Genomic DNA, 25,578 nt, shown 5'->3' on the forward strand with positions numbered 1-25,578 from the left:
GACTTGCTTACATAATAAAATACGTTTTGTCATTTTCAATTTATTACTCTGCAAAAGATCCACTTTAAATCTTGCATTGCTTTGAGAAATTGCGCAATATTTTAGAAAACTGAAGGTAATTCTTGCAAGAGGACATAAAAGAAGGCGGACTTTCTATAGATTGCCCAAAGACTTTCTGAAAACTATAAAGAAGGCACTGGTAAGCTACAACAGGTAATGACATGTACCTGGAACTACCTATATAAAGGGTTTTTTATGCAAATTATTAGCACACATGAATGAGACTAATGTGAAGTTTTAAAGATATGCCATGTGTGATAGACAGGTGGCATGAGTGAGCACCTGTTTCCAGGTACCAGAGACAGCTCAAGCACTGAAACAGGTCCACCTCCTCCTTATTTGGGCAGGGCAGACCTGACCACTCTGCTAACTCCTATGCAACATACTATTGTCAGAGACAAGAGGGTATACTCCTTTCCTGGCAGAAGGAAGAGCTGGTCCCACCTGGGATTGCATAATGTGTTACACGTGTAGTTCTCCCATTTGAAGCCCATGGACCCTGTTTCTTTAACACCTCTAGGAGTGGTGCCATTGGCCTAGCTAACAACACCTCCCTGGGCCATGTGGCCCCTGCAACCAATGCTGCTGCCCAAGGGCAGGAAGAAGGCAGATTTCGACAGTCTGACTTCTTCAGCCCGGCACCCATAAGCCTAAGGCCAGGAAAGCAATGATTTGTGATGAGGGGAACTGGCATTGGAGCCAGCTGCTCAGGGCTGTCTGGGAGCCTGCTTCTCATATGCTCAGCATTGGAGGGAAGGGTACAGCCTGGCCATAGCAGCCCAGGCACACCTGGAAAGGGGACCATGCTGCCCTGTGTTCATGCACAGGCATGTAAGGAGCATGTGTCTTGGGGTGAGGTAAGAAGAGTGGGGATCGGAGCTATGTTGCTCCTCAGAGGAAAGGAGAATGCAGATGGCAGGGCAGGTCTTCTCTAGGATGCAGAGTTACAGACTGAAGCTCTTCCCTGGGTGGGCAGCGTCTTGCCTCTTGCTCACAGAAGGCTGGATAGAGCACTCCCTGTGGGCAGTGGTTGTTCAACATAAGCTCATGATAATGGGGGCTTCCTGGGTGTCCGTTACTAATGACCAGATTGCTTTGTGCCCTCACAGCAGCAAGACTGATTTCTATTTCCTCAGTGACAACAAGCTGCACAAACTCTGGCACCCAACAGAGGATGTTTACTGACCGTTAATTTGGCTGATAAAAAAATTTATAGGAAGTATGAAAACAGTAAAAAGGATATTTATTTTTTCAAGACTATAACTAAACGTAGAATTTCTTACAGACCTTGTTTGGAAAATAGGAAATGCATTTTTCTCATTGCCTTTTAAGTTTCTCACATGCTTTTACTTTTGTTGCTGTTGATGTTGTTGGGACAGGGCCTGCTGAGTGGCCTAGGCTGGCCTGGAACTCAAGATCCTTCTGCACCAGCATCCTGAGTTGCGGGGATTACAGGCGTACACCACTACACCTGGCTGGTTGCTCTTTTTAAAGAAGAAAATGGCAGGATTACACAGGCTCAGCTGGAGAGGCCGATTCTGTACGGGTTAGCACACATAAAAAATATGACAAAAATGACACCCCTTACATTTGCCACAGTTGGGCACAGCCAAATTTAATTAGCTGAGTTACGAAGCGCTATCGAACATTTCCTTGCTGCGGTTGAAGGCATGAAATGTCTTTATGGGATTACTGTAAGCTGAGCTTATGTTGAGCAGCTTGTCACTCTTACAAAGTACTCGAGGAGAGAGCACCACCTAAAGAAGCCCAGGACACTGAGACCTGCACTCCATCATGGAGAGCCTATGCAGCTCCACGTCCCCCCAGTCCCCTGACCCCTCCTGAGTCCTCACGTGCTGAGCATGAGAGGGGCTGTGCATTGGAAACCACATTGCACCCCAGTCACACTGCAAGGATCCCTGCTCACCTCTGCGGGCCTGGCCTTCACAACCAAGCCAGATTTCAGAATCTATTATGTGGCCAATTAACGAAACCCCAGCTTCATTTAAAATCGCATGTTGAGCTCTTTAGAGTAGTGAACTACTGTAGGATTTAGGTTCTGACTTGGAGCTAACTGAGCTCTGGTGCATTTAGCAGCAGCACCTGGTGAGCTTTATCCAGCCTTCTGTGAGCAAGAGGCAAGGCGCTGCCCACCCAGGGAGGAGCTTCAGTCTGTAACTCAGTAGCAGAAATCAAGGGATGGAGAAAGTGGGCTCTCCAAAGGCAGGGAGCCTTACTGAGCATTTCCCTGCTACATTATTACTAATGAGGACAATTAGTCTTTGCAGATTTTAAATTCACAAAGATTAAAAAAAAAAAAAACCCTGAGGGGGATCCAAAAAGTCATGGTGTTCTTGCAGAGGATGAGCTCATCCCACAATGTGGAAACTAAAACCTCTGAAGGAACAGGATGTAAATAATCCTCCTTATGGTGAGTCCCCACACGGCTCATCCCAGCTACTGTGGGACACGTGTGGGACACGTGTTGAGTTGGTGAGCTGTGTCTGCAGAGGGAGATGACTCAGGGGGCGTTCAGTGCTGTTCTGCCAGAAGCTCCGGTGGCTCTTAGGGGAAGTGCAGGGTGGCACAAGGAGGATAAGTGGGGCGGAGGTGCTGGGTAGCTGAGGTGCCCCAATCCCCTCTTGGTCCTGCTCGGCCAGTGAGACGCTCTGCTCACACTTGGAGTTCGGCAGGGCACTTACTTGAGATGATATTGAAAGCCTTCATGAGACTGAACCACAGCACACTGAACACAGAAAACAGGCTCCCTTCTGAAATCCTACTTGGAACATCAACAAAGAGTCCGTGGGGTTTAGGAAGAAAACGGAAGCTAAAAGGCAGATGCAACAGCCGTATCTGACATGCAACCTCCAACCTGACCATGGCCGCAGGGGGCTGGTGGAGCCAGCGCGTGCAGGTGCCCTGGAGCCCTGGAAATGCTCAGGTGCATCTGAAGCCAGGGGTGCACTGAGCATAAGGAAGGGCTGCCCCTGAGTATCATGGAGAACTGCCACCTTCCCTGCCCTCCTGGGGCTGGGCAGTCAGTGGTGAATCACAGGAGCTCTGGACTGGGCATACCTGAGCATAGCAGAGGTGGTAATGAAGTGCCTGACTGACATCTATGCCTACATGTCATAGACTATATGAAAGATGGCACAGTTTCAATATATATATAGAGAGAGACACACACACACACACACACACACACACACACACACACACACACACCAGTGATTGAACTTAGGGGCACTCAATCACTGAGCCACAACCCCAGCCCCATTTTGTATTTTATTTAGAGACAGGATCTCACTGAGTTGCTTAGCACCTCACGGTTGTTGAGGCTGAGATCTTCCTACCTCAGCCTCCCCAGCTGCTGGGATTACAGGTGTGCGCCACTGAGCCCAGCTCTCATTTCTTAAGCCACTATACCCAAATACTAAAACCAGACAAAAATGTTATAAGAATGAAAAGATCCATGGTAAATCATGAATATAAATGTAACAATCCTAAACAAAAAATAAATAAAATCCAATAGTGTCTAAAAAATGATAACTCCCTCTCAACAAACTTAGGTCTATATCAGGTATGCAAAGATGGTTTAATATTTTGAAAATCTATAGGTGCAATCTGGATAGAGCTGAATGATAAAATCATCTCAACAGATGCTAAATACCTGTTTGATAAAAATTATTTGAAAATTGTTGATAGATGGAAACATCATTAAGGAGAAACATTAAACATAAAACTAACATCATCCTAAGGGGGTAGAAATAGTAGAATTATTCCATTTAACATGAGAAATGAGCTAAGAATTCTATTTTAGTCAGCTGTAACCAAAACACTTGGCAAGAGCAACTTAGAGGAGGAAAAGTTTACTTGGAGCTCATTTTCTTTTTCAGAGGTTCAGCCCATAGATGGCCAATTCCATTGCTCTGGGCCCAAGGTGAAGCAGCACAGCATGGGGGAAGGGACCAGCAGACAGAGGCCGCTCAGTTACAGCCATCAGGAAGCAGAGAAAGCAAGAGGAATGGAGCCACATGGAAGCTGAACCCTTTCAAGGCAGTGACTCACCTTCTCCAGTCATGCCCAATGTGCCTACAGCAAGCACCCAGTAAGTCCATTCAAACCAGGGTGGACCAATGAAGTTACAGCTCCCCAAGTCCAATCATTTCACTTCTGACTATTCCTGCAACAATAGGAGCTTTGGGGAAGAATTCACATCCAAACCATAGCAGATTCCAAATACTACTGTTTCTAGTCCTTGCTGTATGGGAGTTCCTACCAAGAGCAAAAGAAACAAAGAAGTAAACAAATAAGGCTGCCATGATGCATGCACAGTGCTACTGTTTCCAAAGTCCAGACTTTACAGACAGCTTTATTAGGACTGACAGGAAAGCTGAGTAATAGGAGCAGGAACACAAAGTGGCTGGGCAGGGGGCTTCTGCAATGGTAGCTGTACTTCTGATGCCAGCAGCAAGTGATGCTTGCTGCGATATCAGAGAACAAGTGTCTAGGAATCAATACAAAAAAATATGCAGTCTTTCCAAATGAAAGTTATAAGACCTAAGAAATATTAAAAAATATTTAAATAAATGGAGAGACAGACAATGTTTATGGATAGGAGAACTAAATATTGTGAAAATATAATCCTTCCTAAGTTGATCTTGGACTCAAAGATCTTAAGAAAGTATCTTGCTGAACTTAATTGGATAATTCAGAACTTATATGAAGGAATGAAAAAGCAGGATTAGGCACGTCCTTCTGAAGAAAAAGAATGTGGAGAGGAATTGGCCTGTCCAGATGCCAGGACTTATTCTGAAGCTATGGTGATTAAGAGCATAGTTTTAGTGCAGGAAAATAAGGGCAATGAGACGATGACCATATGAGGGAACAGGAGAGATTAGGCTTCTCTCCCATAGACAGCAACAGAACAACTCCCCCTTGGTTATAGACTTTTAAAGTCAAGGCTTTAAAAGGTCTTGGTAGAAAATGTAGTGAATATCTACTGAATCTTAGGGTAGAAGAAAATTTCTTGTACAAGATATTGACAGCATTGCCTAGAAAATAAAATTTGGGTGTAATTAACGGTATTAAAATCAAGGATGGCTGGGTGTGGTGGCACATGCCTCCTATCTCAGCCTCAAACTCAGGAGGCTGAGGTAGGAGGAGCACAAGTTTCAGGCCAGCCTCAACAAATTAGTGAGACTCTGTCTCAAAATAAAAAGGACTGGGGATGCAGCTCAGTGGTAGAGCACTTCTGATTTAATCCCCAGCACTAAAAAAAAAAAAAAAAAAAAAATCAAGATTTTATGGTCATAAAACACACAATAAAGAAGTGAAAAACAAATCACAACTTGGGAAGTGACTTTTGGAAAGGAGAGTGTATTAAAGATTAGTGTGATGACTAAAGAACTTCCAGAAGTCAGTAAGAAAGCACAAAGAATACAACAGAACACCAGATGTAAGACCCAAGCAGATATTTCCCGGAAGAGAAAACAAAATGCGGCTAATAAATGCAGTGGTGTACATTGTAGAGCTAACCAATCAATAGCAATCTAAGAGCAGCTGGAGTGTCAAGTGTCGGAAGGGCCCGGTGCACAGGCTCTCTGGCATGCTGCTGGAAGAAGGGTCACTCGTGGTGACCTTGCTGGAAATGGCCTCAGCAAGCCCTTTCCTAGCAGGTTCAATCACAGGCCACACCAAAGAAAGGCCTACACATGGAGCAGGCCACAGACCTGGGGTACAGCGGTCGTACCCTCACAAGAGCAGCCCACACACAGCATGGTGCCACCGTAGAGGAGCAGCTCCACCAACAGTACTGTCCCTCGGTGAACCACACAGCAGTCACCCTGCACAGCAGGCAGCTCTTAAATCAGATGGTTACTCAAGATAAAAACTAAGAAGCTTAGCATTTTCTTTAGAGACAAATAGCAGAAGAAACAGCCAAGGAATTAAGTTACTACTTCTGGAGAAGGGAGAAAGTACCTGTGTGTATCCACACCTAAGTGTAAATGTATTGTGTCATACACGCACCACTCGTATGTACACTTGTAGATACGTGTGTGCACACGCTTGATTCTACAAACAGCTGCTGAGCGTTCAGGAGGGGCGGCTTCCAGATAAAGGCATTTTGGCACTTTGGGGACATCAGCAATAGCAGACATCTACGTACAGCATACAGTACAGTCCAATCCCCCTTTCACAAAAAAGAGGGAAAACGAGGTGTGTCAAACAAAGGTGAAGCGGCCTGGGATGGACCTGCAGGTCTCCAGGTTCCTGGGCTGGACGCTCCCTGTCATGTCCCACCTGCAGAGGAGAGAGTTTCCCCAAGGCCTGGGGAAGCCTGAGGGCTCAGCTCTGCTGTGACACGTGGGACCATTCTCTATCAGTCTTGAGACTGGCTACACGCCCCAGTGAGGAAGATGCCTTTGCACCTTGAAGCTAGCTAGAGCTCCTGCCCGTGCATAATAGCCTGCAGGGCCTAGATAGCGCACACTGGAGTGAGCATGTCCACATTCTGGTTCTGCTGGGTTAGATGGCTCTCTGTGGACCAAGCCTAGCCTACTAACAGCCAGATGAATAAATAAATGCAGGCCAACATTAAGATGCCCAGTTCTGGCTTCACATGAAGCAGCCAGCGGAGATCTGTTGGCGGGATGAAGGCATGAACACTCTCATTTGCCTCCAGCTCTGGCTGCAGGTGGTAAATATATGTGGTGTTTACACAGGATACATTTGCCCAAAAGCAGACTAAGAGAAGCAGACACTGGGGGTGGGAGTCAGGGAACGCTGATGGGTCTTCAGTTTCTATCTTTCTTGGAAACATGTTCTAAGTGCTTGCATCCCTTGGGACATCTATCTGCATTTGGCATGATTTTGTTGACTGTCTACCTCTTTGTTAACCAGAGTAGACTATGGAGTGTCAGCATGAACTTCCACTTCGAGCATCTTAGAAATACAGAATCTCAGGCTCCACTAAGACCTAATGAATCAGAGATGTCCCCCTGACACAGCGCCTGAGGACTCGTGGAAGGAGCCAACCGGAGTTGGAGAGGCTATGCCCTACAGCCCCATGTCCTGCATAAAGCTATAATCTACAGGCACTTTATTTAGAATTAAAAGTTATGCAAGTTACCAGTCATATCCTGAAATAAATTATGATAAGCAGGTAAGGATGGCGTAACAGAGGAAAACCGCCTGGAGGACAGGCTGAGACGGTGATGAACTGCAGATGATCAAAGCGGGAGCTGCAGGTCTGTCACCAGTGCTGGCTGCTATCACAGGTACTGGGTGGTTCTGGGTACCTTGGGGCTGCCTTCTGGGGAATCTGGTGTTCTGCCATTTATTGTCTTAGGCATTTACCAGCATGCCTAGAGTGTGGCTTGACCCCACATCAGTCTGCAAGGTCAGCACTGTCTACAGGAGTGAAATAGCAAACTCTGACCTCCTGCCACTGGGCAATACACCATGAGGAGCCACATCAAGAGTACCGACCAGCAGCTGGGGAAGGTCTGTCTAGAACCAAGGATGCCAGCACTGTGGGAAACAGCCGCCCAGATGAGGGGCTTCTGCTGTCATGGAGCTGGGCGGAGACTGCGGTCTGGATGGACCCTCCCAGGGCACTCACCGGGAGGAGAGGCTGGGCTTGCCGCTCCTGCTGCAGCTGGTGTAAATTCCTGGGCCGTCATCGAAGCAGCTTCCGAGCGCCAGCTTCTGTCTGATAGACTCTCTCTCATTTTTCTGTGCCTGAAATTTCAAGAGAATAAAAGATGTTGATGAGCAGGCAGAAGCATCCCGAGCTCAAGCAGCCCAGTGTGCCAAGCTTCTCAGAACTGTGTTGCTAGAGGAGTAAGGGGCAGGGCTGCGACTCAGAACATATGAATTACCGGAAGCTGAAACCAAACCTCTGGCTCCAGGCTCCACTCTTCAGAGCCCTTTGTGGTCGCAGCTGGGAAGCAGGACCCTGCTGCTAAGTGCCCTTCACTGGGACAGGGCTGAGCGCCTGGCTCTGTGACCTTTCTTCCCACCTGCTGGTGCAGGGCAAGCCGTGGAGATCAGCACGCTCTCCTAAATTCAGTCACTTGATCTCCTCCCTTCCTCCTATTCCCTTCAGCCCACATCTTCTAGGGCACAAGCATGGGTCAGCTCCTTGGCCAGTACCCACTGGCCTCATGAGCTGGTGATAGCCACAGCAAGGGGTAGCCCAGGCCAAGGCCAAGAAGCAAATGGTGCCCACCTACAGCATGCCCAGGTCCGGCTGGGGACCCTGGCCATGTCTAGAGTGTGAGAAGCCCTAGAAGGAATGTGTGGGACAGCTGGAGACAAAGCGGCCAGTGTGCATGGGAGGAGCTGGTCAGTGCAGGGCTGTGACCTCTTGGATTTGTTTCTAGTATCAGCTTCCGTGTAAAACCTCACCTGGCCAACTTTCAACCCTTTAACAATGGGGAAGAAGAGTAGAAGTTGTTTCTTTAGTTTGAAAACTAGTGCGAAAGCAAACACAGTGTGGTAGAGACCCCAGGCCGGGGATGAGAAGGGGTTCTGTTCTGGGTGGGGATGGTGTCCTAAGCAGGAGCTCAAGGCTACCTGAGCAACTCCTATTAAAACATTCAGTAAGGGAGCCCGGAAGGTGAGACAGGGGGATGCTCGAGGGAGCCTGGAAAATGACTGGGTTCACCAAGGGAGATAGTCAGGCAGCCAGGGCACTGTCCCAGGTGGTCACTGGTCACACGTGGCCATCTGCATTTAAATCTAATGGTCAATCAATCACAATTAAATCCAGATCTTTAGTCAACATGGCCTCATTTCAAGAGCTCAGCGGTCATTGGAGCTGGTGGGCCTGATACTGGACATCACAGAAACACGACAGTGTGGTCCCTTGGGGACAGGGTTCCCAAGCTCCAGCTCCGACAGCTGGGCCATTCATCCTGCAGGCCTCTAATCCAGGTCCCCAGCTCTAGCTCCAAGGGTCAGTGGGCTTGAGGACTGGCTCAGAGAAGGCTCACCTCTCCTTTGCTTCTCTCCAGCACTATCCAGTCCTGGGCCCCAATGCATTGTGCTTAGCTGCCCTGCTTAGCATGCTCTGAACACTCATGGTTGGTGAGAATACCTGTGTGTGCAGACGGCCGCATAACCCAGGAGCATTTGGGTGTGTGGAACTAGAGGGAATGGCTAATATACAGATTGCTCCCAAATGTGATACTGATTCACCTTGTTTGCTGAGCAGGATAGATCTGGGCCCTGGAAAGTGACCTAAGGATGCAAAGGGAAGCAAGATGCCTTCCATCCCAGTGGCCACTTGCCATTTACTGCTGGGAAACCTAGTTAAAGCAAAGCACCTTCTGAGCACATAGCGCTGGCCCTGGAGACGATGCTGCCCAAGAGAAACAACACAGCATCTTTGTCAAATACAAACTACCTTCAGTAGCCTATTTCTCAATATCTATAGCAAAGAGACCCTCACACCATGTCCTTACCATCAGGAAACTACAGAGCAGAGCTGAATACCCAAACACGTGAGATCAGGGGTAACCTGAGCAGAAGTCCACGTCACCATGCTAGGGGCCAACTCTGGCCCAGGCTGAGAGGCTTTGCTTCAGAGAGCATCTACCCATCTGTGCCTGTGTGTCTGTCTCTGTGGCTCACTTAGCCACTGAGCTACAGACACGGAGAGGCCCCAGTGCATTGTGCTTAGCTGCCTTTGAGCACTGATGACTTGGAGAGGACTGTTAAGCACTCTCTTTCCACCTCTCTCTGGATCCCACCAAACAAATCACATATGGAGAATATAAATGTGACCCATGATACTACCACTTAGAGACAGATTGTGGCTAACATTTTGGTATTTCCTCCGATGTTTTATCTTACGTGCTCATTTTTTCTACTTTATAAAGTTGAGATCACACTGTTGATTGTATCTGGAGGGTATCCCTGATACCACTTCATATTCTTTAAAAACACAGTTCTTAAGGACCACACTCACTCCCTGCTATGACGTCTCCTCCACAGCCAGCCATCTGAGCGTGTAGAATGAACAACAGTGGGAAAGCAAGTGGCTTCACACTGGTTCTTGACACATGCCTGGAGGCTTCACGGGGACAAGCCCTGGAAGTGACTTGTCAGGTTAGCTGCATGTGAGCATGTGAGGAGTCCATCAGGATGCTCTGGAGAAAGGCTGCTCCATTCCGAAGGCCTGGTAGCGTGAGGGGCTGCCGGCCACACACGGGGCTCCCACCAAGCGCGTGGAGAATGCTGCTGCTTCTCATCTGATGGGCACAGGGAGGTGTGCTTTTTACTTCACTTTCCTGGATTCATTATCAACAGTAAATTCCTAAGTGTTTTACCTCCTCTACTTTCTTTGAGTTACTTACTCCTGACTTTGCTTAGATTTCCACAAGGTCTGAGAGCATGAAGTCTTCTGTATTAAGGGTGCTTGTCCTTTGAGTTGACTGTCGGTGTTCTGTGGTCATGAGGATGGCTTGCCTCCTCCGTGACGTCACGGATGTCCTGTCAGTTACCAGTTAGTTACCAGTTACCAGACCTCACTGCACTGCAGGGCTGAGGAGGACCAGGAGCATCCGTGATGAGCTGCAGCAGTAGCAGCTTTGTGACTTGTCCCACAACTTCTGCTTTCAAGTTTCAGAGTCTGAGGATGGCGAAGGGTAGTGTCATGCTGGGCAGAAGGGGCAGAGTTCAAGTCCACACTTCCAGGTGCCACTTCTCTCTGCTCTTCAGCATCAAAGAGGAAGGTGTTCAGGCTAAGGAGGTGGGGCACACCACGCTGGAGAAGTTACATGAGACTCCAGAGGACATGATGCTTCCTCAGAGGAGGACAGAACACCAGACTGCTAAACATGGCCATGCACACAGCACAAGCCGCCCCCAACCACTACTGCCTGCTCTTTCTTTGGGGGCAAATGTGATCCCTGATGTTTCGAATAACTATGATCCAGTTGAACAGTAAAGTGCAGGTTTTTTTCTTCAGATTCAACAGGTGGAACCTCATCTTGCAGTTGCACGCGCATGGATGTGTGTGTTGTATGTGTGTGATCCTGTGTGTGGTTTCAAGACCCGTTGCTCTCTAGGGAACTACCCCTGCAGGGCAGTTCTGTCTTCTATCCCAAAGCCCAGAGGTGCTTCAGGGGAGGAATAGGTAGCCACAGGAAAAGGGAGAGACTGATTCAAAACAACAGTTTGGATGTACCCAGGGCAAGCACTGCCAAGTTCACTCCTAAAACAGCCTTCAGGAATAGCCACAAAAAAAACAACAGTGAAACACATAGATTGACAGGGCACCAGGCAGCCAAAAGGCACCCAAGGAATAGTGGCTCCTTACTGTGAGGCAAAATACCATGCAGGACCCAGGGAGAGTAAAAGTGCTAAGAAAGGGGGCCTTGTCCCCCACTGCGTTCTGTCCTTCCTCTCCCTGCTGCCACCTGTGCTGAGCAGAAAGCTCAAGGTGACCCTCAAGGGGGCCTGTAAGCCAGAGCTCAGGACAGACCAGAGGACAGAGACTCAGCCTTCCCAGGGCACTCCCTTCTACCACAGCTGCCCAAACCTGGGAAGAACACAGGGGTGTTTACTAAAGAAATAATGGCAAAATGTTCGCTTGGGTAGATAACGTCCCCAAGCCCTTCCCCATGCTGTCTTCAGGGCACAGTGTGTGCCTATCCTTACCCACCAGCATCATCCTCTGTCCCTCCCAGGTCCCACTGATATGCATTGAAAGTGACAAATGGAAAAATGGGCATTTTCTGTACTTCCATGGCTTATTTGATATACATGCTTTTGGGGGCGGGGGCACGTGGAGGTCTTCTAGGGTTCTCAGGAACACACTGCAAACTAGTATCCTCAGCCCAAACCTAAAGCCACTAGGTGCTCAGGACACGAGCCACAGCACTTCCTGCTGAACCCTGCAAATAGGAAGCAGCTGGAAAAAGGCTGTTGCACCCAGAGCAAGGGCTCCTTAAACTCCAGAGAGTGGGCGCAGGAGAATCAGGGAGCCCGGGCAGAGCAGCCCTGGAATACAAGCTGACGTCATGTTTGGAGCAGGGATGGTCCAGGCAGGACCTGGGAGAAGGAAGTCCTCCCCCACCTCCTGTTTTCCACCGCTTCCCTGGTCCAGCTTCCTGCTCCCAGTCCATCTGCTCCCTGCTTCCGCCCGCTCACCATGGGAACGGAAGCCCTCCTTCTTATTGGATGCACTGTTTCATGAAGCTGCCTCTGTACTCGATTCACTGTGCGCCCCCACGCACGCACTTCCTGCCCGCTTTTCTGCACAGCTAAGTTGAACCCCAGTTCAGTGACTTCAAGGTGAGTATGAGCATCTCGTCAAGGTGCAGAGTCCAGCTCAGAGTCTGGCTTAGTCTGACTAAACTCATATTAGTCAGGGGCATGCCTAATGTGAGTTTAGATAGAATCTTTGCAGGACCTCGTGTATGCACCACCACAGATCCGGGCATCTGCAGGGCATCCTGGAACTAACATCCCTGGATACCACCCCTGGCAGAAGGGACACTCATTAAGGAAGAGCTTCCTAAGGACAGTGGGTTGCACTGGCCCAGGAGCCACAAATACAGCAGTCCCCTATGGCCTGGAAAGGACCTTGGCGTCTGGGACTTCTGCCTTCAGGTAGAGAAGGGGACGCATACACGCCCAGGCCTTCTCCGCCACACTTTTCTTACAGCCTCAGTTCTCACACTTGACTGCACACCAATCATCAGAGGGCTCATAAAGCATAGGCATTCTGCTTTAGAAGGTCCACACTGGGTTGAGTGTGCATTCCTCACACTCCCCGGGCTGCCCGCACAGCTCTTCAGGCACAGAGTGGGTTTCTCTTTACTGAGCAGCGTCTGCTCTGCCTGGTGTTTGCCTGGAGCTGGGTGGAGCGGGTGAAGCTCATTCATAGCAGTCTGACCTCTGCCAAGGCCTTGCGGGATGTCTGTTTTGAAGCAAGTGTTGATCCCCTGGCCTCAGTGCAATCTACTGCCTGGTGACATGTGCATCATTGCCATTAGCAGCATCCACCAGGGATGCAGCGGGCACTCTGGAGCTCCCTGTGGAAAAGCGCTCCTCCCTTAGCATGAGAAACCACTCCTGCCTCCTGGCCCAAGAGACTGCCTTGCTCCAGCCATGACCAGCCGTACCCTGGAGCAGGAGAGTCTGAGGCTTCCAAACATCAGGAACCAGGAGAACAGAAAGAAGTCAGTGTTCACAAGGCAGATTTTACTCCCTTTCTATGGGAAAGCAAAGAGAAACCCAAATATAGACGGATGCTGCTTTCTAACTTTTCTCATGCAGATGAACCATAGGTTCATCCTGAGAGTAAACTATGAAAACAGCATTGGATGAAAAAATGACTTGTATGTGTCTGAAAGTCAAGTGCACGGACACTTGCAGCACACAGGTCCCTCAAGTTGCTGCTTCTCACTCCATCCCGGGAGGTGCTTTTCCATCATCAGTGGAAATGACAGTTCAAAACCTCAGCACCTTGTGTCCCTGGGACCGAGTCTGGGCACTTCCTTCTCATTCTGTATTTCTGACACTTTCCATTCTAGACACGCATACTGCAGGCTCCGGGAAGGTCCTGATACAAGTTCCTGGGTGACACTGAGATCTCTGATGTCTGCACCCTTTCACTAATCTCCCCACAGGTGTCGGCCTGGGCTGGCCACGGTGCTGAGCCTTCAGAGGCTATTTGCTCAGGACCAGCAGTTGTGTCCAGGAGGGCCACCCAGGGGCAGGCCTTGGGCTCACCACTCCACCTGAGAAGGGACTGGGAAGCCAGTTCAGAGGATGGATGCGTGTTCCCAGTGGCCAACTGTGAAGAGTGGGCCTGGGGTCCTCTGTCCTCTCCCATCCCATGAGGGGATGACACAAGCAGGAGTGATGCCGTGTGTCCCCAGCACTGGCCTCTAACAGTGGAGGACTGGGGCAAGGTCTTGACAACACCAGGTTAATGCTCAGTAGCCACTGGGCAGGGGAACTTCAGTAAAGGTGAAGGAGTGTAGAGTGCACCTCTGAGGACCCCGGTGGTGGATGTGCATGGACATCAAGTCCTGAGGGGTGTTGAAACCAGGTGTCTTGTTGTCCTGTGAACAGCTCGCCCCAATGCCCAGAACTACTGGGAACAGCCATCACCCCCCTCTGGCTCCTGAGGGAGATGGCCTGAGGAGGCTGAGGAACCAGGGGCAGTGTATCTGCAGCTCTATTTTTACTAGGTGTCACTTTTAAAGCCTGTAAGCCCATCATGGACACTTGGTGTCACTGCCAGAAACACAAGGGCCCCAGACACGGACCACGTGCTTGGCCACAGGGAAGCCAGTGTCCTCCATCTCCCACCTCTGGATGCACTTGGGATCTAGGAGAGCCGGACAGCCGTGTGACAGGAAGAGACAAGGTGGCTGGCACAGTGGCAGGGCCAGGCGCAGAGCTGGCGAGGCTCAGGGGACCACAGACACCAGCTCAAGTCACAGAAACTCGCTGAGCCTGCTTCTTTTTTCAGAAAGGGATAGTCCGTATCTTCCAGCTGCTCTAATGATTAAATGAAATACTAGACAAAGAGCGCCTGGAACAGAGGAACTTCCTCCGCAGGAGCCAGTGTTGTGTGCCGAGGGAGGGTGAGCAGAGGGAAGGTGAGAATGGATGGCCAAAAGCAACTAGAGAGGCTGTCAGAGGCCAGCAGGAGGGACAGAGGCTGAGCAGGGTGTGAAGGGTGCAGCCCAACCTGTGGGTATACCAAACCCATGACAGTGTGTACTCCAAAATGGTGAACTCCAACTCAGTTAAAACAAGAAGCCTCCTGGGTACATAAGAACAGGAGAGCCGGAAGCCTGAGGAAACTGGGTAACGAGGAGGCAGACAGGCCAGGAGAGGCTGGCAGGATCAGGTGCGACCTGTGTGTGGATAACACGGACAGACTTAAGTCCGGTAACCTGGACCAACCCATCCCTGACACTGGCTCACTGGGGTGAGGGGGTGAGATAGTGGCGAAAGCCCTGATCTTTACGCATCCCAAGCAGGACTCTGCTGTCTTGGAGAGGAGATCGCCTGGGCAGGAAGGTGCCAAGAGGCCCCCGGTGTGGCACCTTCATGGGGTCCCTGGACAGGAAGGCTGGGGCTGATGGGCTGGGAGCCACTCCTCCTTGGGGACTGTGCGGGGAGGGCCATGCTACGCAGGAACAGCAGCTGGTGCTCTGCTCCTGTTCACTGCAGTTTATTGCAAGCAGTCACTGCCATCCACCTTTGAAAAAAACATGAGGCGCAGCTGCGCTTCAGTTTAAATATTGTTCCTTCCAGCCTTTTAGTTTCTTCACGGGGTCCTCCCTCGTCTTTCACTGTAATTGGATGTACGACACTGGAGACAGCACCCCTGAGGGGCAGAGCCAGGCGGCTGGCTTGCCAGGCCCGGCTGCATGCCTCCCCTGCTCTCGGCACAGAGATCTGGGCCGGGCAGAGGCCAGCCTTCCGCCACATGCTGAACTACATGTCCCCGACTTCCTCTTTCTCTCTCCACTCGTGAAACCGGCATGTCCCCCACTCTGAACAGCCTGTTGCGGTGCGTGCTGACCCTGCACTGCTAGCTCCTGGAGGAAAGTCCCAGCCTCCTGCTCCTGGCCCTGCAGGATGCCAGGCCCCAGGGAGGTTCTCACAAACCACAGACAGTGGCCTGAACCAAAAGGGAGGGTGCCTTGGGGCCAGTTATGGCTCTCCACCAGGGAACAGGAAGGCGAGGGGCTTAACATGCACTTCAAATGTGCCAAGGCCTGTGTCGTCCCTCGTAAGTAAGCACTAGGACCCGTCTTCTGCTGCAGGAACCAGAGGTCCCTCATGAAACCTCTTCCTCACACGCAGGACCTTCCCCGAGGAAAAGGAACGGAGGCTCATCTCTTCCTTCCTCCACTTGGTGGAATCTAATTTTAGTCATCGGAAAGTGACCTTCCCCTGAAGGCTGTTTGTCTGACTTTAAAACAAACCTGCAAAATAATCCCCACACGCATGGTATTTATTAGTGAAATGGTTCAGGGAATTCTGAGATGCCTGGCAGGGAGTGGCCTCAAGGTGGGGTGACAGCACCACGGGGCACAAAGAGGAAAGCAATGGAACTAATGCGGTTAATACAAACATCTATTTGTACCCACACTTTATACATACACAATATATTTCTATGGTGGAGAAATAACTTAATAGTAACTTCTGAATAACACATGTGTGAGAGAGGTGTGCACTCATACGTTCTACTGACTGGGTGCGCGGTCACAAGGCCTGCAGACCCTGGCTTTATGGAATCTAATTTTATTTTCTACGTAGACAAAGAGCAAAAACACCAAAGGAAAAACTTAGGAAAGGAAGATTCCAGTTGGGGAAGGTGATTTGCATGTCAGGTAACTCTTTCCTAATCTTAACATTTTTTTTTTTTCCTAAAAAGCCCAAGTTGCCCTGTTCACTAGAAGCTCTTGATGAAATTACCCCCCATCGTGTTTCCTCCCAAGCACAAAGAAGCCTTCTTGTAACCACAACTGCAGGAACCCTGAAGCACTTGCCTGCAGAAAGCAGCAGAAGGCGGAAATGACCGAGTGGCCCTGGAGTCCAGGGTGGGGCTCTGCAGCCTGAGGACCCAACACACGCTCACAAGCTTCCCCTGGTGACCCTGCCCACCAGGCACCCTTGTGGAGGAGCCCGTGGGCCTTCCGCTGCCCCGCGAAGTGGGCTGCCCAGTGTAACTGCACTTCACTCAGGTTTGTGCGCCTGCTTGTGGCTTGGGCTGGCTGATGAGGGCTGCCGTCTGGCACAGCCCTCTCACCACAGTTATCTGTGTTCTCCCCAGTCTAAGTGGGATGCCACTGCAGTGCTAGGGTCCATCCTGGAGGGTCAGCATGGACCATCTTTCATTCCTCCTCAGGGAGAATCGCCCTGCACTTTCCTAGGAACAGGCTCACAAAGGCAACTTGGCCAGTTCTCTGGGGCTGAGAACAGAAAGAGCAGAGAACTCCCACCTGCTCTGAGGGTAAGTGATCTGACCCGCTGAGAGTCCAAGTGTCCTCTGCACACCACGTCCGGGGCAGGGGACAGCTGAGCAGGGCTGGGGCGCCAGAACTCTACAGACAGAGCACCCCACACCCCCTCCTTTCCTGAGGATCCCAGGCGATAGCAAATGCACAGAGCAGCATGTCAGGCCACCCACACGTCCCCTATATGTGTCCCCTCAAGGAAGGAACATGCAGCGGTCACGCTCTGAGATAAAGCACATACGTTTAGGAGCCCAACACGCAGAATCTCCCATGCAAGGTAGCAGCTGCCGAGCTTGATGGCACTACACACAGGGGCCTAGGTGACAGAAGCACTCTAAGAGAACAGCTAATGATATTTTTGGTCAAATTAAAAATTCAGCAGCACGTTTTATGTGCTATCAGGCTACATATGAACACTTGCCTAAGAGAAGAAATCATCATTTCTTGGTCCCCGAGGGCAGGGCCCCTATTCTTCACCCCATGTTACACTCGACTCTATCAAATCCTAGGAGGGAAGGACTCGGTGTGTGTTTGGCCTTCTGCGGACAGAAAGTATATACTTGTAGTTCAATTTCATGACCTCAGCCATGTAACTAAAGCTATTTTTAGTTGAGCCTGTTATTACTAGACAATTACCATCCACAACATTCCCAAAATACGTTTACCAACTTTCAAAAGAAAAGACAAGCAAAGAATGAACAGATAGTGTATCAATTTTTACAAAACCCCAAACTTTTCTTTATAAAACTATGTTTTTCATTCTTAAAAATATCAAACTTTGATAGGTTAACCATTCCAGTAAGTATTTATTTTAAGTGAACTGTCAATATACGTCATTATTTTTTTTTTTTTAAATCTTGCTTTACACAAAAGACCCGCTTAGCTCTGAAATGCACAATAGGATCTTTTCAAGTCCACAATAAGGGCACGTATATTTTAGTCACCGCTATAACATATAACATATTAATGAACAGAAGGTGGGAGAAGCAGAAGGAAGCCCTCTCTTGGCTTAATGTGTTTGAGTCTGTGCATTTAGTTTTCCTGGCTATATTGTGGCAGCGGCCTGGAGAGGAATTTGGCTACTCCTCAAGGGCGCTCCTTCCCCCAGTTAGAAAAATGGTCCAATTGTTTATAAACAAAAGCGCTCTCCCTTACCTTTTTGTAATTCCCCTCCACGTCCAGAGGGCATTCTTGGCTGATGACATCATCTATCCCATCACTGTACAGATTCATCCTTAACTCCTCAGGATCTCACTTAAGAACAGCCTCCCACGAATCCCGACAGGGACAGGCTCGAGTGCCACTTGCCAGGCCCCTGGCGACTGCTCATGCTGGCACGAAGTGTGGCAGCGAGCGTCTCTGCAGGCTGTCCTGCCCTTGCCCCTTGGTCCCACAGACACGCCCCACTGACCCGGGCTGGGTTCTGCCTCTGCACCGGGGCAGCTGCCTTGCTGGGGCTCCCTGCTCCTGACAAGGCTTCCCACCATCTGCGGCCACCTTCCCCAAGTGCCCCTGCCGAGCCCCCTTCCAGCACCTTTCCAGTTTCCAGCAAGGGAAGAGGGTCACTCCATGCCGCAGCCCCAGCCCAGTGTAAACTGGAACTCTGGAAGGCAAGCTAGCACTCCTGCTCTGAGTGGGGTGGGTTGTGGGATAAAAATAGATGCACAAAATCCCAGCTGCTCAGACTTCCCTGGTTGAGTGGCAAGACGGGTGTCCCACAGCAGAACAGCAGCCAAGTCGTCCAACGGCTGACCAGTGAGACAGGGTCTGCTTCTCTTTTTGTTTGTCCTTTCCCCATAACTGACCTATCGTCACATCAGATGCAAAAGTTTCTTTTTCTGGTAGGAGCCCCAGCACAAAACCCAAATTGATTCCAACACAGAGAAGGACCCCTCTGTCCCAGGAGCAGCGCTTTGTTCTACTAACACAGGCAAGAGAAAAAGACCCCTGGACTTTTCTTTAAACTTCAGCCAGTGGCGGCCCTTCCCACAAAAGCAAAAGCCTCCTTTCTGGTCTCTCCCTACCCTTTTCCCAGGGCTTCTGTTTTGTTCATGGGCTTCACATACAGCAAGGAGGGAGAAAGGCCCACAGCTGGAGGATGTTTTGACGCACCAAGCAGACAAACAGAAGCGCGCCCACGCCGCGCATGCACACACACATACACACACACACACATGCACACACGCTCATCTCCATCAATCACTACTGCCACAGGCTAAAAATAATACCTCTTCCCTGCTTTAGAAAAAAGTCTGCAGGAGAAACAGGGCAGGGAAAGAATTCAGAAGCCTCCACTTAGCAACACCCTGACATGCTCACACAGAAAGCAGCAGAGGTACTAGGCAATCACTTTTCCAAACTGGATTCTCTTGCTTTTGCAGTGCTGGGGATGGAATCCCAGGCTTGGTACATGCTAGGCAAGAGCTCTGCCACTGACCCCACGACAGCCCCACTGACATGGCTCCTGAGCAGCTGCAACTCGCTAAGGACAGAGTTTTAAGAGCACAGGAGTAAAGGTGCCGCAGGGCCACCTTTTCTGTCAGAGCTGCTAATGACGTGCCTACCTTCCACGATCTGTGTATCTTTCCATAAGTTTTCTTAATTTAAGTTTGTGTAAGTCTCATGGCATGAACACGACCCGCTGTGGTTTACAACAGCCCTGCTTTACCCAGCAGACTCTCTTCTCTGCAGCTCTGATCCAAAGCTAACCTCCCTTCCTATCTCCCAGTTCCCTTCAGACAGGACCACAGTCAAGCCCAGCTCACTGGAGTCCCTCACCTCTGTCATTTGAGACCACATCAAAGTGCCCCTCATCTAAGTGTTGGATGTGACACCTCAACTGGGCAGAAAGATTGGGTGTTCCAACCAGGCACCAAGGTTATGTCTCTGTACAGCAAAAGGATGGAGTAAAACTTGGTAAAATTCAGTCTATCAAGAAGGGCAGCGTGGGGTGAGCGCCTTCCCTACTGGCCGCAGGTGGTATGAAGGAGTGTTCTCCACAAGTGCCCATGGAAGCCGGGTGCCCCTCATTTCTGCCATTTGCTCATGCTGTGCCTTGAACTGAGTGTCCTGTCCATCCTGGCACCTAGAGCATTTGAAGTACTGGCTGAGGGGCAGGTGCTCACACTGCTGGGGTGGCAGTACAGCTCCGGAGGCAAAGCTCGGCCTGAGCTCTCACTGGGCTCAGACAGCAGCTGGGATCCTTGGGCCAAGAGCAGCAGCACCCACAGGAAACTCTACTCAGTCTACCGGCACAGGCCCCATGGGTGAGGCAGGGTTCCTGGGCATTTGAGCAAGGCCTGTATCATCAGAAGCTCTGTCTGCTGTAATGGGGTGCAAAAGAAGGACATCTGTGTACTGGAGGACAATCTGACCTGATGAGAGTACAGGGCTTCTGCAGAAGGTGGCTCTGGGTCTGGAAGCAGCAGGAGCCTGAGTAGGTGGCAGAAGGTGGGAGGCTTCCTGGCAGAGGCATTGGAACCCCAGCAACCAAGGTGCCAGAGCCAGGGCTACAGGACCCAGACCCTGGAGAGGCCTGAGGTCCAGCAGAGGGGTCTGGAGTTAACCCTAGGAACACTGTGTGTGCTTCTCCCCACACAGAACGGCTGGAGGAGGGAAGTGTGCCTGGGAGCTTTTAAGCCAAAAGGGACCCTTTGACCCAGACTTGTGCTTGCAAGTCAACAATACTTCCAAGCTGTCTCTCAGAGGTCACTTACAGGAATCTGTCCTTTCAAAGGCTGCCAGTCTTTGAGGTTGTGGGCAAGGCTCTTCTCTGAAGAGACCAGAAAATGGAAGACAACTACTCTGTCTTTTAAAGGGCTTCAGCCAAAATGCCAGCATGGGCCTAGTGCCTGATACCAAGTGGCTCTGTGAGGGAGAATCCACAAAGGCAAAGCAATGTGAGTCTTCACGGGCAGCAGAACCACAAACCTGCACCAGCCCCCAGTCTCTTTTCTCCTACTCACAGGGGTCAGGGCACAGCGTGTCCAAACACGCTCACACGGGGTTGTCCAGCTCTTGAGAGTGGCAAAACCCCCTTTCTAGTGGCAAACCCCCCCCTTTCTTCCAAGTCATCTCCTTGGAAGAGAAATGTACAATGACTGTATTTCCACATACTGGCAAGAAGCAATTGGGAAATGGTGGCACAGGGCTTGAGGGTGCCCTAGACACCCCTGGATGTGCCTGTTATTCATAACTGCCTTGCTGGTACACAAAGGTACTCTGCCAGGGGACCTGCCAATCCTCCCAGGATGATACAGGTGGAAAAACTCACAAGAAAAGGAGGTAACTGCCCCCATGCCACCCAGGGGAAAAGTGCAGCTGATGGTGGGGGAGGCATGAGGTGAGAAACCTCAGAGCTACCCATGTCTGCAAAGCCTCCTTCCTGGGCAGTGTCATTGCCCAGGCAGGCACACCCATCCTTGACATAATCCCTGAGAAGCAGAGAGGACAAAGAGGAAGGTCCCTGACCTCAGGGAGCTTACACAGAGCCAGGGAGGCAGAATCAGGCAGTCAAATAAAATATGCTCCAGGCTAGGTGTTGATAAATGGATGTGTGAGAGCAAGGCCAAGACAGAACTGCGGAGCTGGAGGTTCACAGAGGAAGTCCAGAGACGGCCTCCCCAAGAAGTGGCACTGGAGTCAGGCCTGGAGACAGGGGTGGGACTGCCAGGCTGAACACAGGACGGCCAGCTGAATGACGGACGAGCTTCAGGACTAGTATATGCCAACACTGCAGGTGATCTGCTGCATTGGTGGCCCTGTACCGGCACACTGGGCAGAAGGCCCAGGGAAGGCAGGGCTGACTCCGAAGGCAAGCAAGCTGAGCAGGTGCTCAGAGACAGTCCCTGCAGCCCTGTGAAGGTCGGGGCTTGTACTCCAAGTAGGACAACAAACTTTTGAAAAATTATGCTACGTGCAACATGATCCGGCTTAGGTTTTAAAGGCTTATTCTGGTATTGTGTTGAAAATACATTCAGGGGAGGGGGACAAGGCAGGGCAGTGGGCGCAAGAGTGTGATGGCAGTAATAAGGTTACACCTCTATACATATGTGATGAAATGTGCATGTAATTTGGGGCGAATGCTCGCTGAAGCCCCATTCAGGGACTCTCCATCAAAAATTTCTCCAGAAATCTTAGTATGTATCACTTATGGAAGGAAAGGAATGAGTTCTCCAAATAAATTTTATTAACTCATGAGAAAGGCTGAACTAAGGAATTTGCCTTAAGCCCTGCATTATCATGCTTCAAAGATAAAGAAACCCTCATCCCAGAAGGGGAAGTTTCTGAAACATTTCAAGCTGTCCCTATCACCAGAGAGTGAGACCAGATGGAGCTGAGGACTAGGGAAACCACCTTTGCTGATCCAGTTGCTTGGGTCAGCGGGGCTCTAGACCTGGGGCTTCTGGCTGGATGGGGACTTGGCTTCAAGGTTAATGCTTTTGCTTTCGCAGAGCAGGGTATCATGGAGGGCTTTTCAAAAGCACACACACACCCAGCCATCTGCTGCAACCCCATGGTGATACAGTCTATTCACTACCGTCACCCCCCAAAACCACTCAACTCTCCTACAGCAATAAACACTTGAAACTACCAAACACACCATGTCTTTGCCACACACTGCAGGTCATATGTAACAAAACCAATGTGTCTTCCTTTGGAAGAGCAGTAGGCTAACATAACCCTCTCCAGATGACATTGATGACACTTGACCCATGTTCCACCCTACAAAAACAATAATTTCACTTTCAGCTCATTGAAAAGATACTCAGGGAATAATCTTATATTAGCTTGGTCTGCAAAACATAAATTGTATCCCTTCTCTGAAAACTCAGAAGAAAAGAGATTTTAGTTGTTACAGCAATTTAATAATGAGCAACAGCAGCCACACATCTGCTGCCGGATGAGGTTCTATGTGGGAACCAGGCCTCTGATCCTCCAGAGCTAGACTATATATGTGTGGAGTGGGGGCTATTTTCTCAACATCTCTGCCCCGTTGGCATGGAAAAGAATTTCTGTGAACCACAAATCTTGAGTCCCTAAGTGTCCTATAAAACGAAGATACTATAAAACAAGCTAATAATTATAAAATTTCAATTATTAGGCAGAGAAAGAGTAAGTGAGTATGTTTTATAGGCATGCTTTACTTAGGAACCTGGCCTAAGGCAATCTGGCCAGTGTTCTGTTCTGCCAGCATAGGTTTACCACTGCGAAACCTGACCTCATGAGAAACACCTGCCTGTCTCAGGTGACCCACCTCACACAGAGAAGAGGCCTTGCTGGGTAAGGCACTGGTCTCTAGAGCTTCTGAACTTGATCAACAGAGTGATGGCCAGCAGTGACTCCCCAGGACCTGGCCTGATTTCCTGTGGCTGGAAAGGTCAGTTTCTCTGAGACATCTTTTCTGTTTACAGCAAGCACACTTTTGATGCTGCCCCCACAGTCCACCTTGCAGAAGGGAGAACCCTGAACTGCCCCTGGAAACTGTCTTGGTGTTTAATTCATAACTCCAGACAGCAGATCAGCAGGAAAGAGTAATAGGCATTGTTTAAGGTTTTTCTACGTGTAGTTTTAATGCACAGCGCACCCTGATTCCCACTAACCATTTAGTCCAGTGCACTGGTAAAAATAAGTTCGTAAACACACAAGCATCCAAAACGCCAAGCGCTTGCTGGCTAATTTTTTTTTTTTTAATTTCTAAGATCAACTATTGACTTTCTATTTGCGTAATTTTCTTAAGAGAAAATTCTAAAAATTTGAGGAGGTGAAATTCACGTCCTACCTAATAAGCAAAATCACATTCTTCAATGTTACGGATGTGAAATTCGAACCCGATCTCCTTCTAAATCCCCTTAAATGCAATCGCAGCTCAAAGCTGGGGGCCCCTCTTATTTGCACAGGCAGAACGTGCGCAGCATCAACACCTCAGAGGACGGATTCACTGAGCTTCGCAGGCCACGGCAGCAGAGCTATCTGCCCATCCCTCCCCGGAAACCCCCACTGCGATTCAGATGCTGCCCGCGATGGAGGCCCGGCCAGCGGAGGATGGCCAGCCCCGAATCAGAGCAGAGGCACCTGCTGCGCAGGAGGCTGAAGGAGGCCTCTGCAGAGGCCCAGTCCTCGGCAGGGCTCGCGCTCACCTGGTACGCGCAGCTCTCCTGATGGACCATCTCGGCGCATCCTAGGGCGCAGCCCCACAGCAGCGCGGCGCGGCGAGGCTGCGGGCAGGCGCGGGGCAGCGCGGGCAGCGCCCGGGAAGATGGATGCTGCCGCTGAGCAACCTGCGCAGCCGCCCAGTGCGGGCGGGGCTGGAGGGAGGGCGGGCACAGCCCCACGCCACCAGCCAATGGCACCGCGGCACGGAGGGCCGCCGGGCCGCGCGACCCGCGGGTGCCCGCGAAGGCGGTGACCGAGTGGGCAGGCCCGGCCGCGCCGAAGGCCTGGCCGCGGGAGGGGCGGCGGCGGATGGTACGCGGGGAGCCGGGGCCTGCGCGCCCTTCCGCTGCCGCCCCTCCAAGGCAGGAGAGCTGGAACTTTCAACAGGCTAAAGGACCCGAGAGCGGCGCTTTCAGTGTTGGGTTTTGAATTATTCGTCAACTTTGCAACTAAAGGGAGGGCCTTCGCTCTTCAAAACACTGTATTTTGTGACGTTTTGGAGTCTCCATTTATTTTCGACTTTCTGCTTTTAAGGCAAATAGAAATAAGATGGAATAATCCCCCCCCCTTTTAGGGAAAGAGCTTATTAAAATATTAGTATAATTTATTCATTTCATGCAGATGTTTGCTGCTAAAAGGCTTGGTACATATGTATCTCCCGATCTGTGACTCTAACCTGGACACTCCAGATGCAGCAGTAGGGCCCTAGAAGCCCACCACCCCACCAGTAGGTCAGCTCTGGACTTGCAGACCATAATAAAGGAACATCAGTGGGCCACCAGTGTCTGGGAAAACCCCTGGGGGGCCAATTTCTGAGTGACTTCAAGGGCCCTGCTAGGCCTTTAGGAAATGCAAATTCTTCACCACAACTTAATGACAGAAAATTAAGGGAGAAAAATTTCCTCATCCACATTCCTTAGTCGCCACAGGTGACTCTTAATTTCCCTGAGCACATAAGTGACACTCAATAAAAAGGTGACTGAATTTTAAGTCACCAAATTAAACAAATCAGAAGGACTATTATTTTAAGCCACTTTAATATCCTTCCATCTCCTCAAAAGCTCTTCCTCGCAACTAGTAACTAGTCTCCATTGTGCTACTGATAGGGAAAACAGCCCCAGTTTGCCTGAGTCTCAAAGCCAATGTTTTAAGTTCCCACAGGAGCACTCTTCTGAGGAATCCTGAGTTTGTTAGGGAGGTTTACAAGTGGTTTTTAAACTTTCTAACAACAGTTGTTTCTTGGAAAGAGGAACAACTCTATTTTTATAAGTACTTTTAATTTTTGTTATTTGAGGCTCAAACAGGAGAAAAGCTCAACCCATTAATTCCACTCCACTATTGTGCATGCTGCCTACTC

General features: G+C 50.1%; 1 protein-coding gene across 3 annotated transcripts in view; it reads right to left on the reverse strand.

The window, feature by feature from the left end:
- The window catches only part of Schip1 (schwannomin interacting protein 1), a 99,418-nt gene that overhangs the window by 17,879 nt on the left and 55,961 nt on the right, over window positions 1-25,578 (reverse strand). Inside the window, exons 1-2 of one of the 3 annotated variants that reach the window (XM_026406613.2) lie at window positions 24,206-24,340; window positions 7,688-7,806 (exon numbers count right to left, since the gene is read on the reverse strand). In XM_026406613.2, the coding sequence (XP_026262398.1) occupies window positions 7,688-7,806; window positions 24,206-24,235 (149 nt within the window). In that variant the 5' untranslated portion in view covers window positions 24,236-24,340. Of the gene's footprint in view, window positions 1-7,687; window positions 7,807-18,221; window positions 18,657-24,205; window positions 24,341-25,578 lie in introns of those variants that run through there. The other 2 variants (XM_026406612.2, XM_077795297.1) reach the window with 2 other exon arrangements.

The sequence above is a fragment of the Urocitellus parryii genome, chromosome 2 (assembly GCF_045843805.1).
Source record: "Urocitellus parryii isolate mUroPar1 chromosome 2, mUroPar1.hap1, whole genome shotgun sequence".
NCBI classification, from domain to species: Eukaryota; Metazoa; Chordata; class Mammalia; order Rodentia; family Sciuridae; genus Urocitellus; species Urocitellus parryii.